At 34.6% G+C, this 22,024-nt stretch overlaps 1 protein-coding gene across 5 annotated transcripts in view; it reads right to left on the bottom strand.

Moving 5' to 3' along the window:
• Window positions 1–1,424: 1,424 nt before the first annotated feature.
• The window catches only part of LOC144968855 (CCR4-NOT transcription complex subunit 2-like), a 21,468-nt gene continuing 868 nt past the window's right edge, over window positions 1,425–22,024 (bottom strand). For all 5 annotated transcript variants that reach the window (XM_078907608.1, XM_078907609.1, XM_078907610.1 and 2 more), the window contains exons 2-14: window positions 19,041–19,126; window positions 18,233–18,299; window positions 17,711–17,996; window positions 17,438–17,496; window positions 14,496–14,591; window positions 14,113–14,199; window positions 13,625–13,647; window positions 12,801–12,906; window positions 9,320–9,482; window positions 8,580–8,641; window positions 5,829–5,878; window positions 4,822–4,922; window positions 1,425–3,541 (exon numbers count right to left, since the gene is read on the bottom strand). In XM_078907608.1, the coding sequence (XP_078763734.1) occupies window positions 3,310–3,541; window positions 4,822–4,922; window positions 5,829–5,878; window positions 8,580–8,641; window positions 9,320–9,482; window positions 12,801–12,906; window positions 13,625–13,647; window positions 14,113–14,199; window positions 14,496–14,591; window positions 17,438–17,496; window positions 17,711–17,996; window positions 18,233–18,299; window positions 19,041–19,079 (1,371 nt within the window). In that variant the 5' untranslated portion in view covers window positions 19,080–19,126 and the 3' untranslated portion in view covers window positions 1,425–3,309. The remainder of the gene's footprint in view (window positions 3,542–4,821; window positions 4,923–5,828; window positions 5,879–8,579; window positions 8,642–9,319; window positions 9,483–12,800; window positions 12,907–13,624; window positions 13,648–14,112; window positions 14,200–14,495; window positions 14,592–17,437; window positions 17,497–17,710; window positions 17,997–18,232; window positions 18,300–19,040; window positions 19,127–22,024) is intronic.

Raw genomic sequence — 22,024 nt, 5'->3', positions numbered from 1 at the left:
CTTCGGGATAAATTTCTAAAAGAAAAGAGATACCAAAGACAGGGTCTATCTCTTAGAGCTATGATTCACTCAACATCCCACTGTCACCGAGTGATTAGATCAAGGAACCTTTAAGGGTGGTTTTTATAAAAAGCAAAAGGACGGATTGTGTCTCTGATGCATAGGATATTTTGTTCTGTCCACTAAGCATTGAATGAATGGGTAGCTAGGTCTGCCAAATCTGGTGGGAAATACAATGCACTATAGACCAGCCTAACGTCCTATCAAAAGGGAAAAATACAATCCATAACTTTTCACTAAAGGATCCCAGACAGGGTCTGGTCTGGACATAATCAAATTGATCGAATTCTAGAGGAAAGACGCAAAGCCAAACAGAATGGATAACATTATATGTAGTACGAATTTGCCGGTTTTTAAAAACACAGTAAATGCAATGTTAACCAAATGGCATATATTGTGTTCTTTAAAAAATGACAGTATTGATGGGATAAAAGTGATCTTGATAGCTCAGTTGGTTAACAAGCAAAGGAACTGAGATCAATCCCTGGAGAAGTCAGATATTCTTTCTGAGCCTTCTGTCCACCACACCGTGTTTGGGTAGCTGAGTGTATTAGACTTGGCAGAAAGTACTTTGTGATTGAGTAATTGCTATTGTCTACTTATGCGATAGAAACTGGGATAAAATCCAGCTCCATGGGCTTTATGGCCCTGGAGGACTATACCAGATCATGAGAGGATCTTTGTCCACAGCAGAGATGCCAACTTTCAATTTGGCTCACAGGAATTAGACACCACTCAGAGGAATTTCAATGCTGAAAGAGGAATTTCCGCATTGGAAATTGGGATGGCATTTGGCATTGTGTTTACATATTGTATAACTCTAAATAGATAACTGATTAGAACTATATTATGATATTTAAACACAATGCCAAATTGAACCCCAAAGTTTCCTTATTTCAAATGAAGTCAAGCCCCAAAACCTTAGTGATAGTTGTACTGGTCATAGTGATGATATGGTGTTGGTGGTTGTAGTAGTAGTGCCAGTGATGATATGGTGTTGGTGGTTGTAGTAGTAGTGCTAGTGATGATGATGTGGTGGTGGTTGTGGTAGTGATGATGATATGGTGGTGGTGGTTGTAGTGGTAGTGATGATGATGTGGTGGTGGTTGTAGTAGTAGTAGTAGTAGTGATGATGGTGGTTGTAGTAGTAGTGGCAGTGATGATGATGTGGTGGTTGGAGGGGGGTGGCTGTTATCCTTGGAATAATTTGACCTCAACAGAAGTTGCCTGTAACCTGGAATTTTTTGCTCCAGACTGGATTATTTTCTGGTGAAACCGGAGTTTTGGCATCACTGGTCCACAGCAACAACAACTAAAGAAAAATCACAGGACTGGTTAAAAAAATAATTACCATAACACTGTCATGATTTGACCATATTCACATCATGTTTATTCACACACGAGTTCACTCTCATTTGTCCCACTCACATCATTTGTTCAAACCTCAAAAGACATTACATGAACAAAGATAGAGAATAGAAGAGAAATAGAGAGAGAGAGAGGGGGGGGGGGGGGAGAAATTGTAAAAAAACAGGTCAGGTTTTGTTTTATTGATTGGCCTCTTAAGGAACGATAACATCATTGGAAGAATTTCACAACAAATTATTTGCACACAACCGAAATGATCACAGTAAAATCTTTAACAAGAATAGAGCAGACTGTGGCTCAAATTTAAGAATTAAAAAAAAAAGGACGAAGAGAGCTTTAATCATATTTCAATTTTCTCTCGTGCATTTTGGTGTTGACTGTTTAAACATGACAGAACCAAAAGCAAAAACTACGGACAGAAGCACATACAGTGCAACCTCTGGATAACGACACCCCTGAATAAAAACCCCTGGATAGTGACATTGACCTCTGGTCCCGAATTTTTTTCTATATGTAAAAACCCCAGTAGTAAAAGTAGTAAAAACCCCAAAATAAATATATACATTTGAGTAAAACCCCTGTTTAGTGACATCGTTATAACAATAATTAGCAGTTGATACCGATGTTTGATATCTGTACTCTTAACCAATAAAAAACGCATTTTTTTTCTCCCAATAACCTTCCATATTAGCTACTTATCTGAGGTCAGTGGATGTTAACTGATATCAGGCAATACCGTGCCCAATGGGTTGAAAAAAAAAAAGCTATAAGTTATTAAAATCGTTATTGACAATCGTTGTACAGTAAAAAAAATTATCATTCATTTTCATTTTAAAAATTTAAAAGCCTCTTCTACTATTCAATTGCTCTTTAAGGTTTTGTTTTTTGTTTTTTTTTTCCAAAAATCATAACTTACCTAGAAAATATAAAAATTGCAGCTCATGAAAAAAAAAAAAAAAAGAAAACTGGAGTAATGAAACCACTGCCTGAGATTTCCAAATGCAAAGAAAAGAGTAGAGAGGGTGGAGAAGGGAGATGGGGATCGAATGAGAGGACATGAAACAGTTAATAGTGAGTCTGTTCTGCCCACCATCCTGTTATGAATGGGTCTAATGAGGCCTTCAAACTATTTAATCAAATCAGGGTATTTTGAAACAAATCGTTGACCTAACATAAAAAATTCAAAATCGACTTATTAGTCTTAGATAATCAAAACAAATTTTATGTGTCATCACAAAAGGACATGATCTTTTTTCTGTTTTTGATCAGAAAAATGATTCAACAAGATCACAGCTTCTTCAGGATTTTTCAAAAACAGCAACAATAACAATGCATTACTCATATTCAACAACTTTATATACAACAATGTTACGGCATGCAATGCATCCCTTATTTTATATACAACATGGTATCAAATACCAGCTATCAACCATCTGAGCTAGTTGCCACTTACTCAAAATTTTGGAAACCCATAAAACAAGCATATAGATCCAAATTGCTCATGATTCTTTTATAAAAACCATGAAATTTTCAGTGGATTCCAAATATGCCAATAAGCCTTCAACAAACCATAGCCGTGGATAGGATGAGACCAATATCAACTTTGGTGTTGTGACTCGAAAAATCCATTACCTGAATGATTCTGTGCCAATGCTGAACGACACCTTTGTAATAACAAAGGTCATTCATTTTAATCAGCAATCGGTTAACCAACTCTCAATTTAAAGGCATTACAAGACCCAAACTCTCAGGCAGGAAATGACAAGAACTTCTCCTTACAACTATTTCGTAAGAAGGTCAGAGAGAGAGAGCAAGAGAGAGGGAGGAAACGTGTACAGACATCCATACACAAGTACACACACACATGCACACTTCACAGCACTAATGAGACATGTTCCCCATTTGACTGAAAGAGTAGTTGGGCATTGCTGGTCTTTCTTCCAATTTCTCGTATTCCAGATGCAAGTCATGTTTCACTTTCCTCCACATATATACATCGAATACATAATAGGTGCCTTTTTCAGAAGTAGATGTTTTATGCAAGGCCTCAAACTGAGGTGCCCTTGTCAACCAGAACCTCTCCTCTTTATGATACCTCCAATCTCTGTTATACCTGTCATAAAATCACAATACAAAGAACAAACATTAGACTACATAACTTTAAAAATAATCTGAAAAATAACATATGTTGTCTTTACTGGAAAAAAATAAAGGGGAAGGTTACTTAATATAATCTTTTCCATTTAAAAAATATTAAATCTCATTTTCAAGTAGTGGAATGGTGTGAACCACGGGTGGCACCAACCTTATCCTATGATTGACTGGGAATTTTGACAAAACAAAACTGATCTTTACCAGAAACATTGCCATTTGAAATTATTTTATCAGCTTGAAACCTACTGGCTAAACTACAGTTATTTGATTGCTATTTACTCCCTCCCCCACCCGCTCCAAGCTAAAGTAAGCGCTGAATGCCTACTATGACTGAATACTACTATTGTTTATCAATTTATATTATCTAATGAATTTTAGCATTAGCCAGATTATTTCATTCATTATGATCATAAACAGCAAACAGAATGTTTTAATGTTATGATCTTGCCGATGAAAGATCTAATGTTCTTCAATAAATAGTTGAGCAATTTGATGTCGTCCTTCTTACATTTTTCTTTCATTTGACAGTCTTGGCAGGGTTTCAAGTAAAAGAATTGACGATACAAAGAAATCTATCTTTATGCATTCCAACAATACACTGGTGGAAATAGATGTTTTATTCTGATTTTAAGGGTTTCAGAATGATTGCAACACTATTAGGTCATTTAAGCACCAGCAATAAGGAAGATAATAAAGAAAAGGTTGCAGATATGAAGTCAAAATCATCAAAGAAAAGGGGGACTTGTTCAAATAGGGAACAGAAGATTACACCAGCCTATTTTGGCATTATTTAAATGTCCCATCCTGGCACAAACAAAGGATTCACTTCGAAGAACACACTCAAATGTTTACAAAGTACAACATATTGAAAACTAATAATTAAAATGGTACATAACAGAGATGATTTACAAGAAAAAAAATATCTCTCTAAAAAAAAAAGCTAAAAATAATCCAACCAATCTCTTTCCAATAGAGAGAGCATGGAAAGAGAGAAACAGACATGGGGGAAAGGCACAGCAAATAACCATGGGCGGTCAAAAGACCCCTCCCCATGATGTAAATATCTTTCTGACCTACCAAGCATTATTGAGCCATCATTCACATATTATGTATCTTTACCCTATTTTCACAAATTGCACTATAAATTACATTTACTATCCCTGTCTATGATGTTACCACAATTGATGTTTTTACGTCTTTACATAATAATTTTGCTCTTTTTCATATCAAAACACTTACAACTCTGCAGCAGCTGCCAACTGAAGAACATCCCCTCCATTCATGTAAAAAAGGAAAAAGAGCAACTCTTCACTGTACCGATTTAACTTGATGGGAGCCAACTGAAAACAAGACAATTTCAAATATTAAAATAAACATTCGTATAAATTACATTTTTTTTTTTCAACATGCTTCAAAGGTGGTCTGAAAACATATTCTGAAAGCACTTATATATGTTCTAGTATTTGTGAGTTTAATAACACTCTGAAACTTAAAACTAACTCAACTCCACAGAGATGGAGGGTTAGTGCAACAAATTTATTCACATTTAATTTTCAGTGACTTGCTTTTTAATTCAATGCTTAGGGTTGCTGATTCAGATAACAAAAATTTACAGAACTTTAAGCAAAACATTAACCAACCTCTACCTGAACACTGGACTACAGTAAAGAAAAAAAAAGACATTATATACTTTTAAATAAATGACATGACTATATAGTAAAAGATATACAGCAAGTCAAGTGAGATCACACTTTAATACTCACATCCTGGTGCTTACTGAATTAAGTTCCCTATCTAATCGGCTCACCCTCTGTAAGGTTGAGCTTTTGCCTTCCGTTTGCCCAGTGATTGGAAAATATATGGTTTAGTAACTTACTGAATTCCGTAAATTTACTGAAAATCGGCATGCCTGCATTGTATTTACTGAATGAAGAGAACACTTTTATTTCTTTATAATTAGGTATCCCAAACTACTGCTGTTAACAGGTGAATGATTCTTCACAAATCATCAAAAATGAGGTCTCTTTGAACAGTCTCTCTTTCTCTTGAATTTAAGTTTTTGGTAAAAAAGTTATGTGTGGATTGACTGGCGGTCAACTCATGGTACCAGATTCTAACCTGGGGGAAGAATTCTTGTCCTATTGGATAACATGACTTATCTCAACTTCCAAGAGTCAGAAGGGTACTAAACACTTGGCCTAAAAACTAAAAGTGTCATTTACACAAGAGCAAGGATATTTCATTACCTTATCCCTTATAAACATGTTGGTCAAGTATTCAGCAGGAACATGGTAATCTGGTGGATGGGAAAAGGAAGAGAATAATAGAAAAACTTCCATTAATTTAAAAAAAAAAAAAAAAAAAAATTAAAATAAATGTATCAGAACCAAGCATTACACAACATTAATCCCGAACTTATTTGATCTAGCTAGCAAAGTGGTACAGAATCACATTGTGAAACGCTTACAGGAGATTTTTAATGCTCAGAGCGATAAGTTTTTCATTGGGTGCCTGCCACCAAACATAAATGGCTTTTTACAGTTGCCTTTTACATTTGCAGTGAGTCTTATATCCTTATATTCAGGGGTGAGAATGACTGGTCACAAAAAAAGGAGGAAATTTAGTGGTAGTGATGATGATGTGGTGGTGGTTGTAGTTGTAGTGGTCGTGATGCTGATGATGATGTTGTAGTGGTGGTTGTTGTAGTAGTAGTAGTAGATGTAGTGATGATGATGTGGTGGTGGTGGTTGCAGTAGTAGTGGTAGTGATGATGTGGTTGTGGTGGTTGTAGTTGTAGTGGTAGTGATGATGATGTGGTGGTAATGGTGGCTGTAGTACAAATGATAGTGATGATGATGTGGTGGTTGTAGTAGTAGCGGTAATGATGTTGATGATGTGGTGGTAATGGTGGTTGTAGTACAAATGATAGTGATGATGATGTGGTGGTGGTGGTTGTAGTAGTAGCGGTAATGATGATGTGGTGGTGGTGGTTGTAGTAGTAGTGGTAGTGATGATGTGGTGGTGGTGGTTGTAGTAGTAGTGGCAATGATGATGTGGTGGTGGTGGTTGTAGTAGTAGTGGTAATGATGATGTGGTGGTAATGGTGGTTGTAGTATAAATGATAGTGATGATGTGGTGGTGGTGGTTGTAGTAGTAGTGGTAGTGATGATGTGGTGGAGGTGATTGTAGTAGTAGTGGTAGTGATGATGATGTGGTGGTGATTGTAGTAGTAGTGGTCGTGGTGACGATGTGGTGCTGATGTTTGTAGTAGTAGTGGTAGTGATGATGATGTGGTGGTGATTGTAGTAGTAGTGGTCGTGATGACGATGTGGTGCTGATGTTTGTAGTAGTAGTGGTAGTGATGATGATGATGTAGTGGTGGTTGTTGTAGTAGTAGTAGTAGTAGTTGTAGTGATGATGTGGTGGTGGTGGTTGTAGTAGTAGTGGTAGTGATGATGATGTGGTGGTGGTTGCAGTAGTAATGATGGTTGTAATACTAGTGGCACTGATGATGATGTAGTGGTTGGAAGGGGGGAGGGGTGGGGGGTATCCTTGGAACAAGTTGACCTCACCGGAATTTGACGGAAGTTGCCCCGAATTTTTTGCTCCAGACCAGAGTTTTTTCCGGTGAAACCGGAGTTTTGGCATCACTGAGTAGTAGTAGTAGTAAGTAGTAGTAGTAGTAGTAGTAGTAGTAGTAGTAGTAGTAGTAGTAGTAATAGTAAGTAGTAATAGTAGTATTAAGTAGTAAATAGTAATAGTAGGAGTAGGAGTAGGAGTAGCAGTAGCAGTAGTAGCAGTAGTAATGATGATTGAAGGTGGTTGTAGTAGTAATGATGATAAGGATTTTGATGTAGTGGTGGTTGTAGTAGTTGTGAAATGGATGGTGTTGTGGTGGTTGTAGTAGTAGTAGTGGTAGGGATGATGATGTGGGACCTGCCAAATTAAAAACAAATTTAGTAATTTTAATTTTATGTCATTTTTTAGTAATTTGACAAGGAAATTAGTAATTTCTGAAATCGTGTTCGAACAAACACAATTTGAAAATGATGATCACTTCAACATTACATCATCATGCTTACGCGCTGTAGAAATGCTTTATTATTATTATTTTTATCATCATCATCATCATCATTATTATTATTATTATTATTATTATCATCATCATCACTATAGTAGTAGTAGTAGTAGTTGTAGTAGTAGTAGTAGTAGTAGTAGTAGTTGTAGTAGTAGTAGTAGTAGTAGTAGTAGTAGTAGTAGTAGTAGTAGTAGTAGTAGTAGTGGTAGTAGTGTAGTAATTCTTCTTCTTATTATTATTATTATTATTATTATTATCATTTCTAAGTATTACTGAGAATTAAAAATTCGTAATTTTCAATAAAATTCCATAATTGGCCATGAAATTCGTCTAAAATTCGTAAAATTGCGAAAAATTCATGATTCGGCAGGTATGTGATATGGTAGGGGTTGTAGTAGTAGGGATGATGATGATGTGGTGGTTGTAGTAGGAATGTTGGTTGTAGTAGTTGTAGGGATGATGGTGTAATGGCGGTTGTTGTAGTAGTGGTGGTGGTAGCAGGGATGATGATGTGATTGTTGTAGTAGTAGTGATGGTAGGGATGATGATGTGGTAGGGGTTGTTGTATTAGTAGTTGTGGTGGTGGTAGGGATGATGATGTAGCGGTTGTAGACGTAGTGGTGGTGGTTGTAATAGTTGTGGTAGGGATGATGTTGTGGTGGTGGCTGTAATTGTAGTGGTACTACACTCCTGACCTCATGTAAACAATTTTACTTTTGAACAAAACAAACCGTTTTTGAACAAAAACCGTTTTTGACCGTGATATTTATTTCAATACATTCTCAATAAGTGGCCATAGAATGAAAATATCTGTAAAACTCAAAATCGACAATTTTTGATGACTGTTGATTACCACTGCAGACCTTCCACCTTTAGGAATGATCTACACCACATGAAAAAGTGAAAGGATTACGCTTACCAATATCTTGTGGTCGACAGGCAGTGTCTGCGAATGGGGACTGGAACGTACTGTACAGATTACTGGAGAATAAAGAAGTCAAGAAAGGAATAAAAGGTGTTAAAAGAGAGATATATAGATAGATAGATAGATAGATAGATAGATAGATAGATAGATAGATAGATTTTGACTTTGTTTCAGTGTTTTTACTACTAGTACTACCAATAGCGAGGAGTGTCGATAATGAAGCACTCGTTCTTGGAATAGGGGAATCTGACCGTGACCTAGATGATCTAGCCTTCACTCGAGGGTCAAAAGTTGGATCATTGTCAGAATTATCAAGAAAATCTGAGTCACTGTCTTAAAAAATATCAAAATTATTTGTACTTGAATGCTTTGAATTCATCTAACAGAGTAAATGCAAAGAAAATTCAGCAATAAATCATTTGAAGCAAACAACACATTTCAGATCAGAAGCGAAGAATATTGCTAAACATCAATTCACAACCCAGCTAAACTGACTTGGTCATAAGCAAGCACTTAAAAAACGAAAATTATTTCCACAATGTACAATCCCGCATATATACAGGATTCGTCTACACCACTATCAACCGGTCCCCGTTCATTTACGGAATGCATCCCAAGAGTGTTAATAAATTAATTAAAAAACCCAATGAAAAGTTAGAACGTTACTCCCTTTCCATTACTAGGTTAGTAACCCAATTTCGCTAAATGAAAAGTGACAGAGGACAACTACTAACTCTATAAAGTTGATGTTCAAACCCAAGGTGGTCAAGTCGATGCCAGGAGCCAAGGCAAGCATCGGAGAGTTTGGATGTTGGTTACCAGACCGGATGAATGCAACAAGACCCACAATGCCAAACTGATCCATCACCATGCCAGAAGGAATATTTGATATTGTACCTAAAAATGGAAAACAAAGGTTAATGAACATATATATGGTTGTCATCACTAAATGTCAACTTTCCCTCACAGTATTTTGAATACCTGTTAGTGATGGAACAGATTGTGCTACAAGAGAAAAAGTCATTGATGACAGATTGTTTGTTTTTGTTATTAAGGGTTTTACGGCGCTTGCAACACATTAATGTCATATCAGCGCCAGTAAAAAGGGAGAAAATGGGAAAGTAAAAAGTTCTAGAATTACAATTAAAGCATCCAAGAAAAATGAAGACAAAAGGGGAATTGGTTCAAATAGGAAACAGATGTAGATTCCAAGAGCATACTATCAAAGTACTTAGAGATCACCTAAAAGTCTCATCCAGACACAAGCACAGGTCCCCACTAAGAGGAATACACTCAAATGTTTACAAATCATATATAATATGTATACAAAACATAATACGGTGCATAACAGAGAGATGATTTACAAGGAAAAAATATCGTCTCCCAAAACTAACTAGACATTTGACTGTTTCCCTCTCAGCCAGGGCCAGGACAAAACCAAGTAATCTCATTCCAAGACAAAGACAAAGCACGTTGGAAAACAGATATGGGGGATAGAAGACACAGTATGTACCTCCCTGCCCACAATGGGAGCATTGATGACAGAATATTTAAAACAATGAAGTAAAACCAATGAGTATATAATATGAATGTCAACTTCGTCGATTATCTGTAGTTTCCCTTCCTTCCAGGATGTCAAAAAGAAATTGCGAAATCATTTTTGTTTACAATTGAAGCAATGGAAGAAACACTAAAATAAAAACATAGTGGCTAATTTTGTTCGGCAATTAATTGTAAAAATTGTCGAAACAAGCCTGAATGCAAGGGGCTTTCCTTCTTTTCACTTCCATCCAAAGATGAGGAAAGGTAACATGATATTTCACTCAAAGCTTCTAAATTACTACTTCTAGACTAGAACTTACGAACTTACACGCAACTTTCCTACTTTCTCTCACTCCTCACTCTCACTTCACCAACCATTCAACTGATTAAGATGGGGTCTGTTTATTATTTTTTAAAACTCAAATCCCTCACTCACATCCATAACAGAAGTCATGAGTTCAGACTCTGTTGGACATCCAAATTAATTGTTTGAATTTCTGGATGGAACTTTCCATTCGTTCTTTACTTCTCTCGTGGGATGATCTTAGTAGTAATTATGGAATATCTTATTTATGTACAAGAAGGTCGAATCAGGACAGTGTAGAAATTTTTTTTTTTCACAAATTAGAGCTAATGTGTATGGTGTTGATAATACTAGTGCCATGTAGTTCGAGTCCTTATTCCGAAATGTCATGATAGATTGTTCCCTTTCTTCATAGTGATAGCAATAATAGCGACAAATTTTTATTATTTTTAAAGAATTTTACAAGAAACCTTCAATGTACGAGTAATTCAAAACGGTATTAAAAAAGCAAGTTTTACAAATAAATCAGTTCAATTTCTTACTGTGGACCCTCAAGAGTCAAACGATTCTCAGAAGAAATTAAAAATAATGTTTTGGCATACACTGCAGGCTATATAACAAACAAATTAGAATTTAAAGTATGCAATGAGTGTCATCGTTTATTACAATCAGAAAAATAAAGAAGCTCCAATCCAAATTTAATAGAAATACAAAAGATTGAAGGATGTAATACAAGTCTGTCTTACCCTAGTGAATTGCTAAACAGAGTAATTTCTAACCTTGAAGCAAATTTATGAAAGTAATTGAATCAACATTGTCAAAAAGTCGTTTTAAATTCATATTGATAAATGACATCAAACCTGTGTCTCATGTGATTATCAGTGGATCATGTGAATGCAACATTCAGGAATCAATTGTAAACCTTTAGGTAAATTTAATCACGTATTGAAGGAATGTAATAGATCATTCAAAATAAAATCTAAATGAAAAATAGAATCGAATTTTCTAAAATTGTTTTTAAAAATGGAAATGGCAACTAAATTATGACCATAGTTAACCCATTGCATGTTTATGGGTGTTTCAAGACCAGCTGGTGTTGTTATTGTAAAGGCTGCCATTATCTTTCCCTACATCCTGGTGCAAAGGGACTTCACTCTAAAGTTGTTCTACACTCTTCAAGTGGAAAAAAAACCCTCTCAGTTGTCATAGTTTAATATCATTGGAAAAACTGAATTGCGTTGAAAACTGTACTGATTTTCCCAATCATCCACAAATCCTCCAACACTTAACAACAGTCCAAGCCATGAACAGAACCAGATATTCATGCAGCTTGAAAACATGGTAAAAATTGATTTTGAATGTAATCATAAAATGATGTGATACAGGAAGATCTACTAATATTCTTTTAGTAAGTAGAATTAAAGAATTAAAAAAAAAAAAAAAAAGATTTATATAGCGCAGTATCCACTAAATGTGCACAAAGCGCTTTACAAGGGGTCCCTGGTCAACAGCAACATTTAACATGTAGGACGGGACATGATGCCTGTTAGGCGATATTACAATTTTTCGGACAAAGACAAGAGATGTTAACGGCCAGGTACTCATTTTACACCTGAGTACGGTGAGAGAATGTGAGTAAAGAGCCTTTTCCAAGGACTCAACTATGCGCCGAATGCGAGGCTGGAACCCATGACCTTCCGATCCGAAAGCGAGTGTCATACCACTAGACCACATAGTCGCACAGGAAAATTGCTCATAAAGACCCCCAAAACACAACAATCAATATGATTTATCATCATTTGGCATTGCAATAACTAATTGGCTACTTCCGTTACAGAATTAGAACACCTGGCTATCCTAACTTTTTTTTATAAAAACAGATGATGAAACATATATATAATCCAATGGGTTCACAATGCCTCTTGGACACAAAAAATTCTCAGACAAAGCAATGCAGCTGACAACAAATGGACTTCCTAATTTAACGCCCATCTCCAGTATGATGAAAGATGAGCAAAATGTCTTTCCTAAGGGATAAATAAAGAAGCGGTATGCGTAATTGCCGGCCTGAACCCTCTGACCTAATCTAGGCTTTGTTGGGAGTCTAAGGTGACAAAATTAATGTATAAATTCTGATAGTAGCCGGTATTATTCTAAACCTTTAGATAGATTAAGGATGAGGTAGTGTAATTATGACAGAAAATAATTATTACAATAGCTATGTTTTGATATCTCATCATCTGAAAGAACTACCACCTTAAAATGTATTTTTTTTAAATTATAGCAATAATAATAATAATAATAATAACAATAATAATAATAATAATAATAATAAAACTTCATTTTGAAAATTCACAAAACAAACCTACCATCAGGATGGATTTGAATTCCCCGTTTTTGGGGTAACTGGTTCTTCCCATCTCCTTTTACACCATCTTTACCTCCAGCTTGATCGACATTGACAGCACCATTACTCTAATGATCAAAATAAAATAAAATAACAAACTCTGGTGGTCATATAATAGCTGTAAGAGAACAACTCAGGAGAAATGGTAATCTAGGTGTCAAAATTTACATGTTGTAGTTTAAGATCACAGGAAAATTGTAATTTCAAACTTTTGATGGATTAGTAAATGAAAAATAATTTGCCAAAACAAAAATCTTTCTTTGCATTAGCTATCCCTATTTGAAATTTTCATTAGCTTTAGTAAAAAAATGTAGCAGATCAATGGCACTTACTAAATTATAAGTTATTATCAAGTAAAGGTCTTATAAACAAAGCACAGATACATTTTTGATTGCCCAGAGACACAGCAACTCACTCTTAATTTTGTATGCTAGTTAATGCTAAATTAACTCCGTAGTCGATCGTATAAAGTGAGTGTCACCCATTTCAATCAGACGGATCATATCAGATCAGATGCCCAACTTAACTTTGCAACCACTGAGTAGGGTCAATAAATCAAAAAATAAACATATTTATGATAATTATTATCACAAATGCTTTCAGCACGGTAAACAAGAGGGTTTATAAAATGCCACGGTGATAAAAAGTCAATTTTAATATCTGATTTATGAATTTGTTAATTGTCTTGAGAAGGCCAAGTGCGCGTTCTGGAAGGGTTTCATGGGCGAACACATACATTTTCTTTTTAAAATACACCATAATCTATAATCAAAATGTAAATCTTACCTCTCCCGATTGCACTGGAGGATCTGTAAAAAACATCAAAACAATAACATATAAATAAGACACATAAAACCCAATAACATTTTTCTGAGCTCCTTAAACTATTCTAACAACCATCACTGTCTTAATGCGAGTTTAAGGAAATAAATAAAATAACAATAAAATCTACAGTATCATCCCTTTTAATACACTGACCCTAGTGATGATGGCGCAGTAGTGGTTGTAGTATTGGTGATAGTGATGATGATTGGTGGTGGCAGTGGTTGTAGAAGCTATGGTATTTTTAGATCCAGACTGGTATGTTTCTTTTTTTCAAGTCCAAGTTAATTCAGAGTTTTGGAATCACATGTAATTGGAAAAAAACAAACCCGGAAAAGTGTCATTTTGACTAGACAAAACACCAACGATTTAGCATCCATGTAAATCTGATTCTGATATATTTCTATTTAAAAAGTTAAGACCATAAATCTAACTGAACTATTTCAGCTTACTTTGAGACCCCGGTAAGGCAGGAAATTCTTCTTGAGAAATATTGAATTCAGGTGCTGAGTCTTGTGCTGGCTTACTAACCATACCAACTGCAAATATGATTAAAAATGTGATTATGAGTGGAATGATGTACCAATTATTTAAGTATTGTGAGAGAAATACTCAATTTTATTTTCATGTATTATATCACATTAAGACTTTTTTCTTTTTAAATCAAACTTTCTCTTGAAGTAAAGATGTAACATTTCTAAATCCACATTTTATGAGCGACACTCATTATCAAAAGTATCAAATGCAAAATAAAACAAATTAAAATTTTCACCTCAACAAATTTCTAAAATACTAATATTATAAGTTGAATTGTCTTAAAATAAACAAAACCAACCATAGTTTCTTGTGGAGGGTAGAGGGTTTGGTGTTGCTGACGATCGACTACTTAACGTTGGAAAATCAGACAAGTCTATCGTTGGGTGAGAATCCACTGATCAAAATATAAAAGCGAGAGAGAGAGAAAGAAAAATTTTACACATTAACAAAATATATCAACAACATAAATCCATTACAGACCATGCCTTTTTAAAGCATGCTGCCATTGAGCTCGTTTTGGACTAAAGAATGCTAAATGGCTCTTACCGAATTTTTGCTATATAAACTACACTCCTTTAAGCACAGTGACTTTGGCTTCAGGCATGTTTCATTACAAGACTATATCTGATTCTGATTGTTAATTATTATTGTTTGCCACTTCCTTTCTTGGCCCTTTGAACAAACTAGTCATCACAGCTGTAAAAGTGATAAGAGAGAGACAAAAAGGCAGGTCCACACACACAAACACAGATAGACCACTCACAGGATACAAGAAACAGAAGAGAAAGCCTTGCGTACAAAAGGCTGAGGGCAGTTTTACCTTATGCACCTCCCTCCCTGTTTTCTAAGCACACTGTCAGTAATTAATCCATAACGCATTACGTGTGAGATGGTTGGTGGTCTAGACTAGATAATGGTGAGTAAACCGACAGCGAGATTGTCCAAAATATGCTGGAAAGAGAGCAACTTCAAGTGGAGGTGGAAGAAGAAGAAGGTGAAGTGGAAGTGGCAACCAAATGTCTTCTCCCTCAGAGCTGCTGCAAATCTTGAGCACTATCTCTGCCATTATGGAATCAATTAGTCTTCATATCTCAAACTAAATTTGAGGCAATTACAAGAGCATTGTTTCACATCATAAGCAAAGCTGTTACTGAATTCTTTTCACCAAAATAAGACAGACCCTCTCCAGTACTAAAATTTTCCCCTATGACAAATTATTCCGAGTTTTTCAAATGTTACGGAAACATCAGCGAATGACAATAGTATTTTATCTTTAAAGTCGGAGATGAAAATTTCGAAATAAAAACTGGTGTTAGGCAAGGATGTGTGATGTCAGCAACCATTTTTACCATTGCCATTGACTGGGTAATGAGACAGACAACAGAGGACCACAACAGAGGGATTTGATGGACGCTTTTTTTCTTCGCTAGAAGATGTGGACTTTGCAGACAACATAGCGCTTTTGGCACACACACCAACACATGCAAGAGTAAATCTTCACAACTCAACCCTTTTGGACAGAAAATGCAGCTGAAAATCAATCAGAAGTCATGACACTAAATATTCAACAAGAGGAAGATGGAGGTCCTTCGTTACTGCCCTGCATGCCATCAGGCATAAAGGGCGGTAAGTAAGTTTTCGAATTGAGTCTTTATTCCATTTTTACTATGATGAATTATGAAAATAAGATTTAAATGAAAGAAAATAAAAACCCAACAAAACACAAAAAATAACAAACAAAAAAAAAACCCCACAAAACCAAAAAACTTAAACCCCACAACGACAGGTAACAATAAATAATAAAGCAAACACCGTTTGGTGTTGCGCAATCATGACTAACCAACAAAAGGAAAAAGCTCATGAAATTTAATTCATGGAAATCTTTGAATTATGTCTACTTGAAACTCATGCAGCTTCGGCATTAATTACGCCTAAGCCTCCTCCTGATGATTGTACTTAAAGGCAGCATGGACTAAGATTTTGAATATAATAAACATTTATTCTAAATTGACATTTTTGTATTAGAATTATAAGAAATATTACAAAATACTAACATTTTCATATTTTTTAAATCAAAACATTGTTTTAATGTAAAGTAGCCTTCTATACGGGAAATCGATTTCAATGTACAATATACTGAGCCAAACTCAAAATTGCAGTTGTCCAACATTATTGAATTGCTTCTCTAATTAAATTAAAAAATTACACTTTGCACTGTAGGACACTCTAATATATTACATTACAGGATATCACCACACACACACACACATATATTTACCAGGGCATCCAGCAAAATTTCAGAGTCAAATTAACGACCGTGAAATTAAAATATTTTCTACATGAAATCAATGGTTTATGCCCAAATTACATTTACCTTAGGATCAACTTTCTATAAAAACCCATTTCCAATGACTTTTTAAAAAATATCATTTATTTTCACGAGTTATTATATGCGTGTGTGTGTGTGTGTGTATGTATGTGTAAGTGATAATGAGACAGAGTGGAGAGAGGGAGTAAATATCATATTTAGAAATGCTTTTTCTTTCTAAAATGCCTCTTTGAATGATATGCAAGATACGACATGTAATATAAAAAGTAGTTTAAGAAGTAGTAGTAGTAGTAGTAGTAGTAGTAGTAGTAGTAGTAGAAGTAGTAGTAGTTGTTCTTGTTGTTGTAGTAGTAGTAGTAGTAGTAGTAGTAGTAGTAGTAGTAGTAGTAGTAGTAGTAGTAGTAGTAGTAGTAGTAGTAGTAGTAGTAGCAGTAGTAAAAAAGTAGTTTTGTGCTGCCAGATTTAATTCTTCAACAAACTTTTAAAAATTTCAATTCATTGAATCTTCAATTTACGACTTTTTTAGACCATGGATGCAAATTTATGACCTTTACGACCAAGAGGTCAAATTTACGACTTTCCAACCTTGCTGGACACCCTGACTTAGTCGCTTCTGTATACAGGAGGAAAAAAAAATGGGGCGCAAGTATTTTCATATTGGTAATAACAAATAACCGTCAAGGTTTATCAATATTAACAATAACAAAGAGACAAACATGAGTTTGCCAACTTTTCAGAAACAAAATTTGGTAAAACTCAGATTTAAATGAAGATATGATGATGATCATCACCATAATCATGGCGATGGCAGTGGTGGACGACGATGATGATGACTTCTCTGGAGATCAATCTTTTTTTATCATTTCAGCAAATGAGATTTAAACTTAAGACTCATTTTAACAAGTACTTACTTGACCCTGAACCACCAAACCCATAAGAGGTTGCAAAATTTGGCATTGGACCAGATGAACTGAAAAAGATGGAAAAGGGGTGAGTTGTTTATTCATAAAGCAAAAGCAAAACAAACTTGTCAAATCATAGACTGACTGTAAAATTCTCATCAATTATCATTGCTAAGACATGTTAAAGTAAAATTTTTATATACAAAAGGTTACACAGTATATTATTTTTTTCATCAGCTCTAATGTAGGTACTAAGAGAAAGACAAATTAAAATCCACGTACCTAAAAGACCTTTTCTGCATGTTGACTAAACTTTGTTGCTGTTGCTGCTGCTGTCCACCTTGATTCTGAACACTAAGCACATTGCGGGAACCAATCGCTGCAAGGCTATTTGGAGAATGTTGCTGCTGCTGCGGCTGCTGCTGTTGTTGCTGCTGCTGAGGTTGCTGTTGTTGATGCAACCCCAGAGGAAAACCTGGGTTTATACTTGTAGGAGTTATGTGCCCTGTGTTGTTCCCCCCTCGAAAATGATTTGCCCCAATAGCTCGGTGTTGCAAGGACAAATTACCTGAAGATAATGAAATAATAAATTCAACTGGACGAAAACATTTTAAAATGCTCATGAATATTTTATTCAGCATTGAGGATAACAGAAATTGATTAGTAAACAAACCAGTGTAAGCTAAAATTAAATAGATTCCCTTACTTCACTTAGACTTTCCTGATTCAATCACAACCTTCTTGTAAAATATTTGCTAATTTATGAAATGCAATACAACTTGAGGGAAACAATTCTTTCCTTACCTTGACCATAAAAATTTGTACTACCATTAAAGCCTGAAATTTGGGATGAAGGCTGGGATGGCAGCATCTGTAGAAATGAAAGCAAAAAAATGTATAAACAAACACTTCAAAAACCCACCCTTCACAGACTTAAAGTTTCAGAGAAAGTTTGATAATAAAACTTTCCAAAAACAAGTATATATTACATTGCACAGCTCGTCATAATTAATTTGCTCTGATGGTTCAGAGACCAATCCATAATATTTTTATTTAATGAAACTAAATCATCATTCCATTTACAGCAATCCACCTGTGAAATTCCAATTTTTAACAGCATTTCATAATAACCACCACTGTCAATAGCCAATTAATAATCATAAAAGCTATAATCAATATTGAAGATACACTGTCAGAGTCAGAATTTGCTATCGTGGTCAATTAATTTTTAGCGTGTTAATGATTTATTTTGCCTTTTCTCAACTCAACAATACTTAGCTCAGTTTTGCAAGGAAAGAAATAATTTATATTATCTCTAATAAATATATTTTCTTCTTCGCGTTCGCTTAATAAATATGTCAAAAGGATAATATATTTGCATTTCCATCTAGTGAAAGGATCCATAACTTTTCCAGTTATCATTGAGCCATCAACAACAGCAATGGTTGTGGATTTTATGATGAACAGTCAAGAGTTGAGGATGCAAGCTCATCACAGTAGTGTTACTTTACAACAATAAGAAACAATTGCTTGCCATAGTCTTAGTCCGTATCATCAATTAAGCTCTTAAATCCCTCATTGGATTTCATGAGTGATTCAAAATTTGACTTACCCCAGATGGGAGATCTTTATCTGAACGAAACATGGTCATGTAGACTATCTAAAACAGGCGACCACCTTGTCACTACTATCTGTATCCTGAAAAATCAAAACAAAAAGCCAAGTAAATATTGATACATCAAGATTTTTTTTTCAATTTATTAAGAACGTGGAATCCACTCCAATTTTGAACAAAGATTGCAAAACCATTACATAACTGCCAACTTTTCAAAAATAAAATAAGGAACGCCCAAGTGGCCGGGGATGAGGACGATGTATGCCCCCCCCCCCCTTTTTTTTTTCATCGAATCAAAACATATAAAAGTCAGCCTTTTTAATTACTACTACTAACACTACAAAATTTAAGATAACAGTGGCTAGTCCAAATATTACTAAATTATCGGGTATAGTTCCAGCACATTTGAATCGTTATGAAATGACACTTTCCACAATGAGATCAAAATTTCAACTGCCTCAATTTTGATAAGGACTAATACACAAGCACAATTGTAAAATAAAAATGAAATAACTTAGGATGTTTAGAGATGCATAACTGCCAACCTGGTACATCACTTGAAAGGGCGTTTTGGGGTAAAAATAAGGGAGATTGGGTAAAAAGTAGGCTGTTGCATATATATTTTCTTTCATGCAACATAATGGTCTTTAAGTAGTGTAGTACACTATAATAGTAGTTATACTATAAGCGTGCATGTGTGTGTGTGTGTGCTTTGTATGTCACTGTTCAAGATGTGTTTGTACACTACATATACATAAGTACATTTAAGTTGAAATACTATCTTTACCATGTGTATTATTATTGTAATCTTTAGTCAATAGATTTATAGCATTACTATTAATATTAAGGGCATTCAAGGGATTTTATCCTATTTTGCCCTATACCATATATTTTATGTTATGTAATGTTATAATGAAAACCTAATGTTTTAGTGGCTTGATAGAGGTCATTTGTCTCTTTGGATAGATGAAACTTAAATTTAAATTTAAGACACGCTGGCACATAGCTGCACAGTTGAGGGAAAGGTATCCAGCAACTTTTCTTAAATTTGATACTTTTTCAACTTGACTATAAGCTTTGATATTGCCCGAAGATGTACAAAAAGGGTTGATTTAATCATTTATGACAAGAAGTCATTTTTGATAAGAATTAGCCTCCTAGCTAAACTTGGCAATATCTCAGTTCAAACCTTGTCACCATCCGACTGATTATGTCATTCACTGTAACACATGTATACACGTCGATTGTTATTTTATAACATTTTATCATCATCAGTGTATTCGTTTACCGCGTCCTTGTCTTTTATTGTTTGATTTTTTTTTTGTTTATTTTTGTTGTTGTTGTTGCTTTTACAAACAATTTTTCTAATGTTTTAAAAAAACTTCAATTAAAATATTTTTTAACTATTCATTTATTTATATTTTGGTCATTGTGATCAGTATTTGTGTGCCAGGTTTCTTTATAACTTTGATTTTTTAATTATTATTATTTAATTATTATCATTGTTAAACACTAAGCAGTGCGCTAAACTACAATCTAAAACTAATGGATGTAGATGGGTCTATTCACAGAAAATAAGATGAGAAGCCTCTTTTTTATGTGGATCTATTTCTACACCGCATGCTTACACCCCCAACTAAGCAATTTGATAATTCCAGTCCAGTGGCCGCCGATAGGCGCACTGTAAGGTGAAACTAGTTTTTTGGCCCTTTACTGCTTTGGTCACTTGTGAACCTATGTGATTAATTTTGGTATCATGTTGCTATAAATACACTACATCAGAAACTGAATGCAGAACTTACAAACTATCTTTTATTTGCTGCCATAAAATTTATCTTGATATTCTTATATTATACCTGCTTGGGTAGTGTACTAAAGATTACAAAATGATATTTTCAGCATTTCGACTGGCATTGTTTTGCGTTATACATAGCAATTTTTTTCTACTACTTTGAGTATTGAACTTCTGTTCTTTCAATGAAACTTAAAATTTATCCTCGGTAGATTCTGCTTGTCTTTTAGATATTTAATTTGATACCAATTTTATCAATGTAGCATATAGGGACAAAGTTATTGTGAATCCAATTTCTTTGATGTAGGAGTGCGTTATGTAATTTTATGCAATCTGCTTTTTATGTAACGAAGAGGTGTCCAAAAATAATTAATGTCTCCATTGTTTTTAAGCTCATTACTTTTCTGAAGGTGTCTGTGGAAAAATAAATGAGCCAACTTTAACCTTATAAAAGTAGGTACTTTGGTAAACGTCCATTTGGCCCTCCAGCAGGGAGCCGATAAATGGGCTAGTGGCTGTGACCCGATTTTTTGGACTTTTGAGTGATGGGTCTCAGAAAAAGTTCCATAGATTTTTTGTTTATGGATGGATTTTAATGATTGATGTCTTATTTTCTTCAGGAGAAATTACTCTATCGTTTGGTGTAGTTTATTTTAAAATCAATGACAATTTAGTATAACTTTTGATTATGGATAAAATAGGGTATAATTTAGCTTTGGATAATTAAAAGATTAGAACTTGGTAAATCAAAATTTCATGCTGGCTCGTTTATTTAACATCTTAACTTTTATATAAAATTAAATTCAGGGGAAAGTTGTATACCGCATCCATGAAATTCGTTCCAGCAAAATCCTTACTCAAATATTAGCGGCCATTTAGACCAGTTTTGAAATCCAAATGGTGGTTACTACCGGAAATGCAACACTTTTCAGGTCACAAAGTCCGTCAGTAAATAACAAAGGCAAATAGAAGACCATTTTTCAGCCTTTAAACTAACATAACTTTTCTTCTGCTTATCTGATTTTCACAATTTTGGTATCATTAGAATCGTGTTGAAAAGCACTTTAAATGATATCGAATGATATACGTTTCATTGAGCTCAATCCAATTTGAATTTTTTACCAAAGTACCTAATAAAAGTTATTGACATTTGAGTGCAAAATCAATGGTTTCTTGGTCACAAAATTCG

This window comes from Berghia stephanieae, chromosome 3 (assembly GCF_034508935.2).
Source record: "Berghia stephanieae isolate SIO BIC M18660-M18661 chromosome 3, UCSD_Bste_1.3, whole genome shotgun sequence".
Classification (NCBI taxonomy): Eukaryota; Metazoa; Mollusca; class Gastropoda; order Nudibranchia; family Aeolidiidae; genus Berghia; species Berghia stephanieae.
The sequence above is the reverse complement of the archived record's forward strand: the minus strand, read 5'-3'. Positions and strand labels throughout refer to the sequence as shown.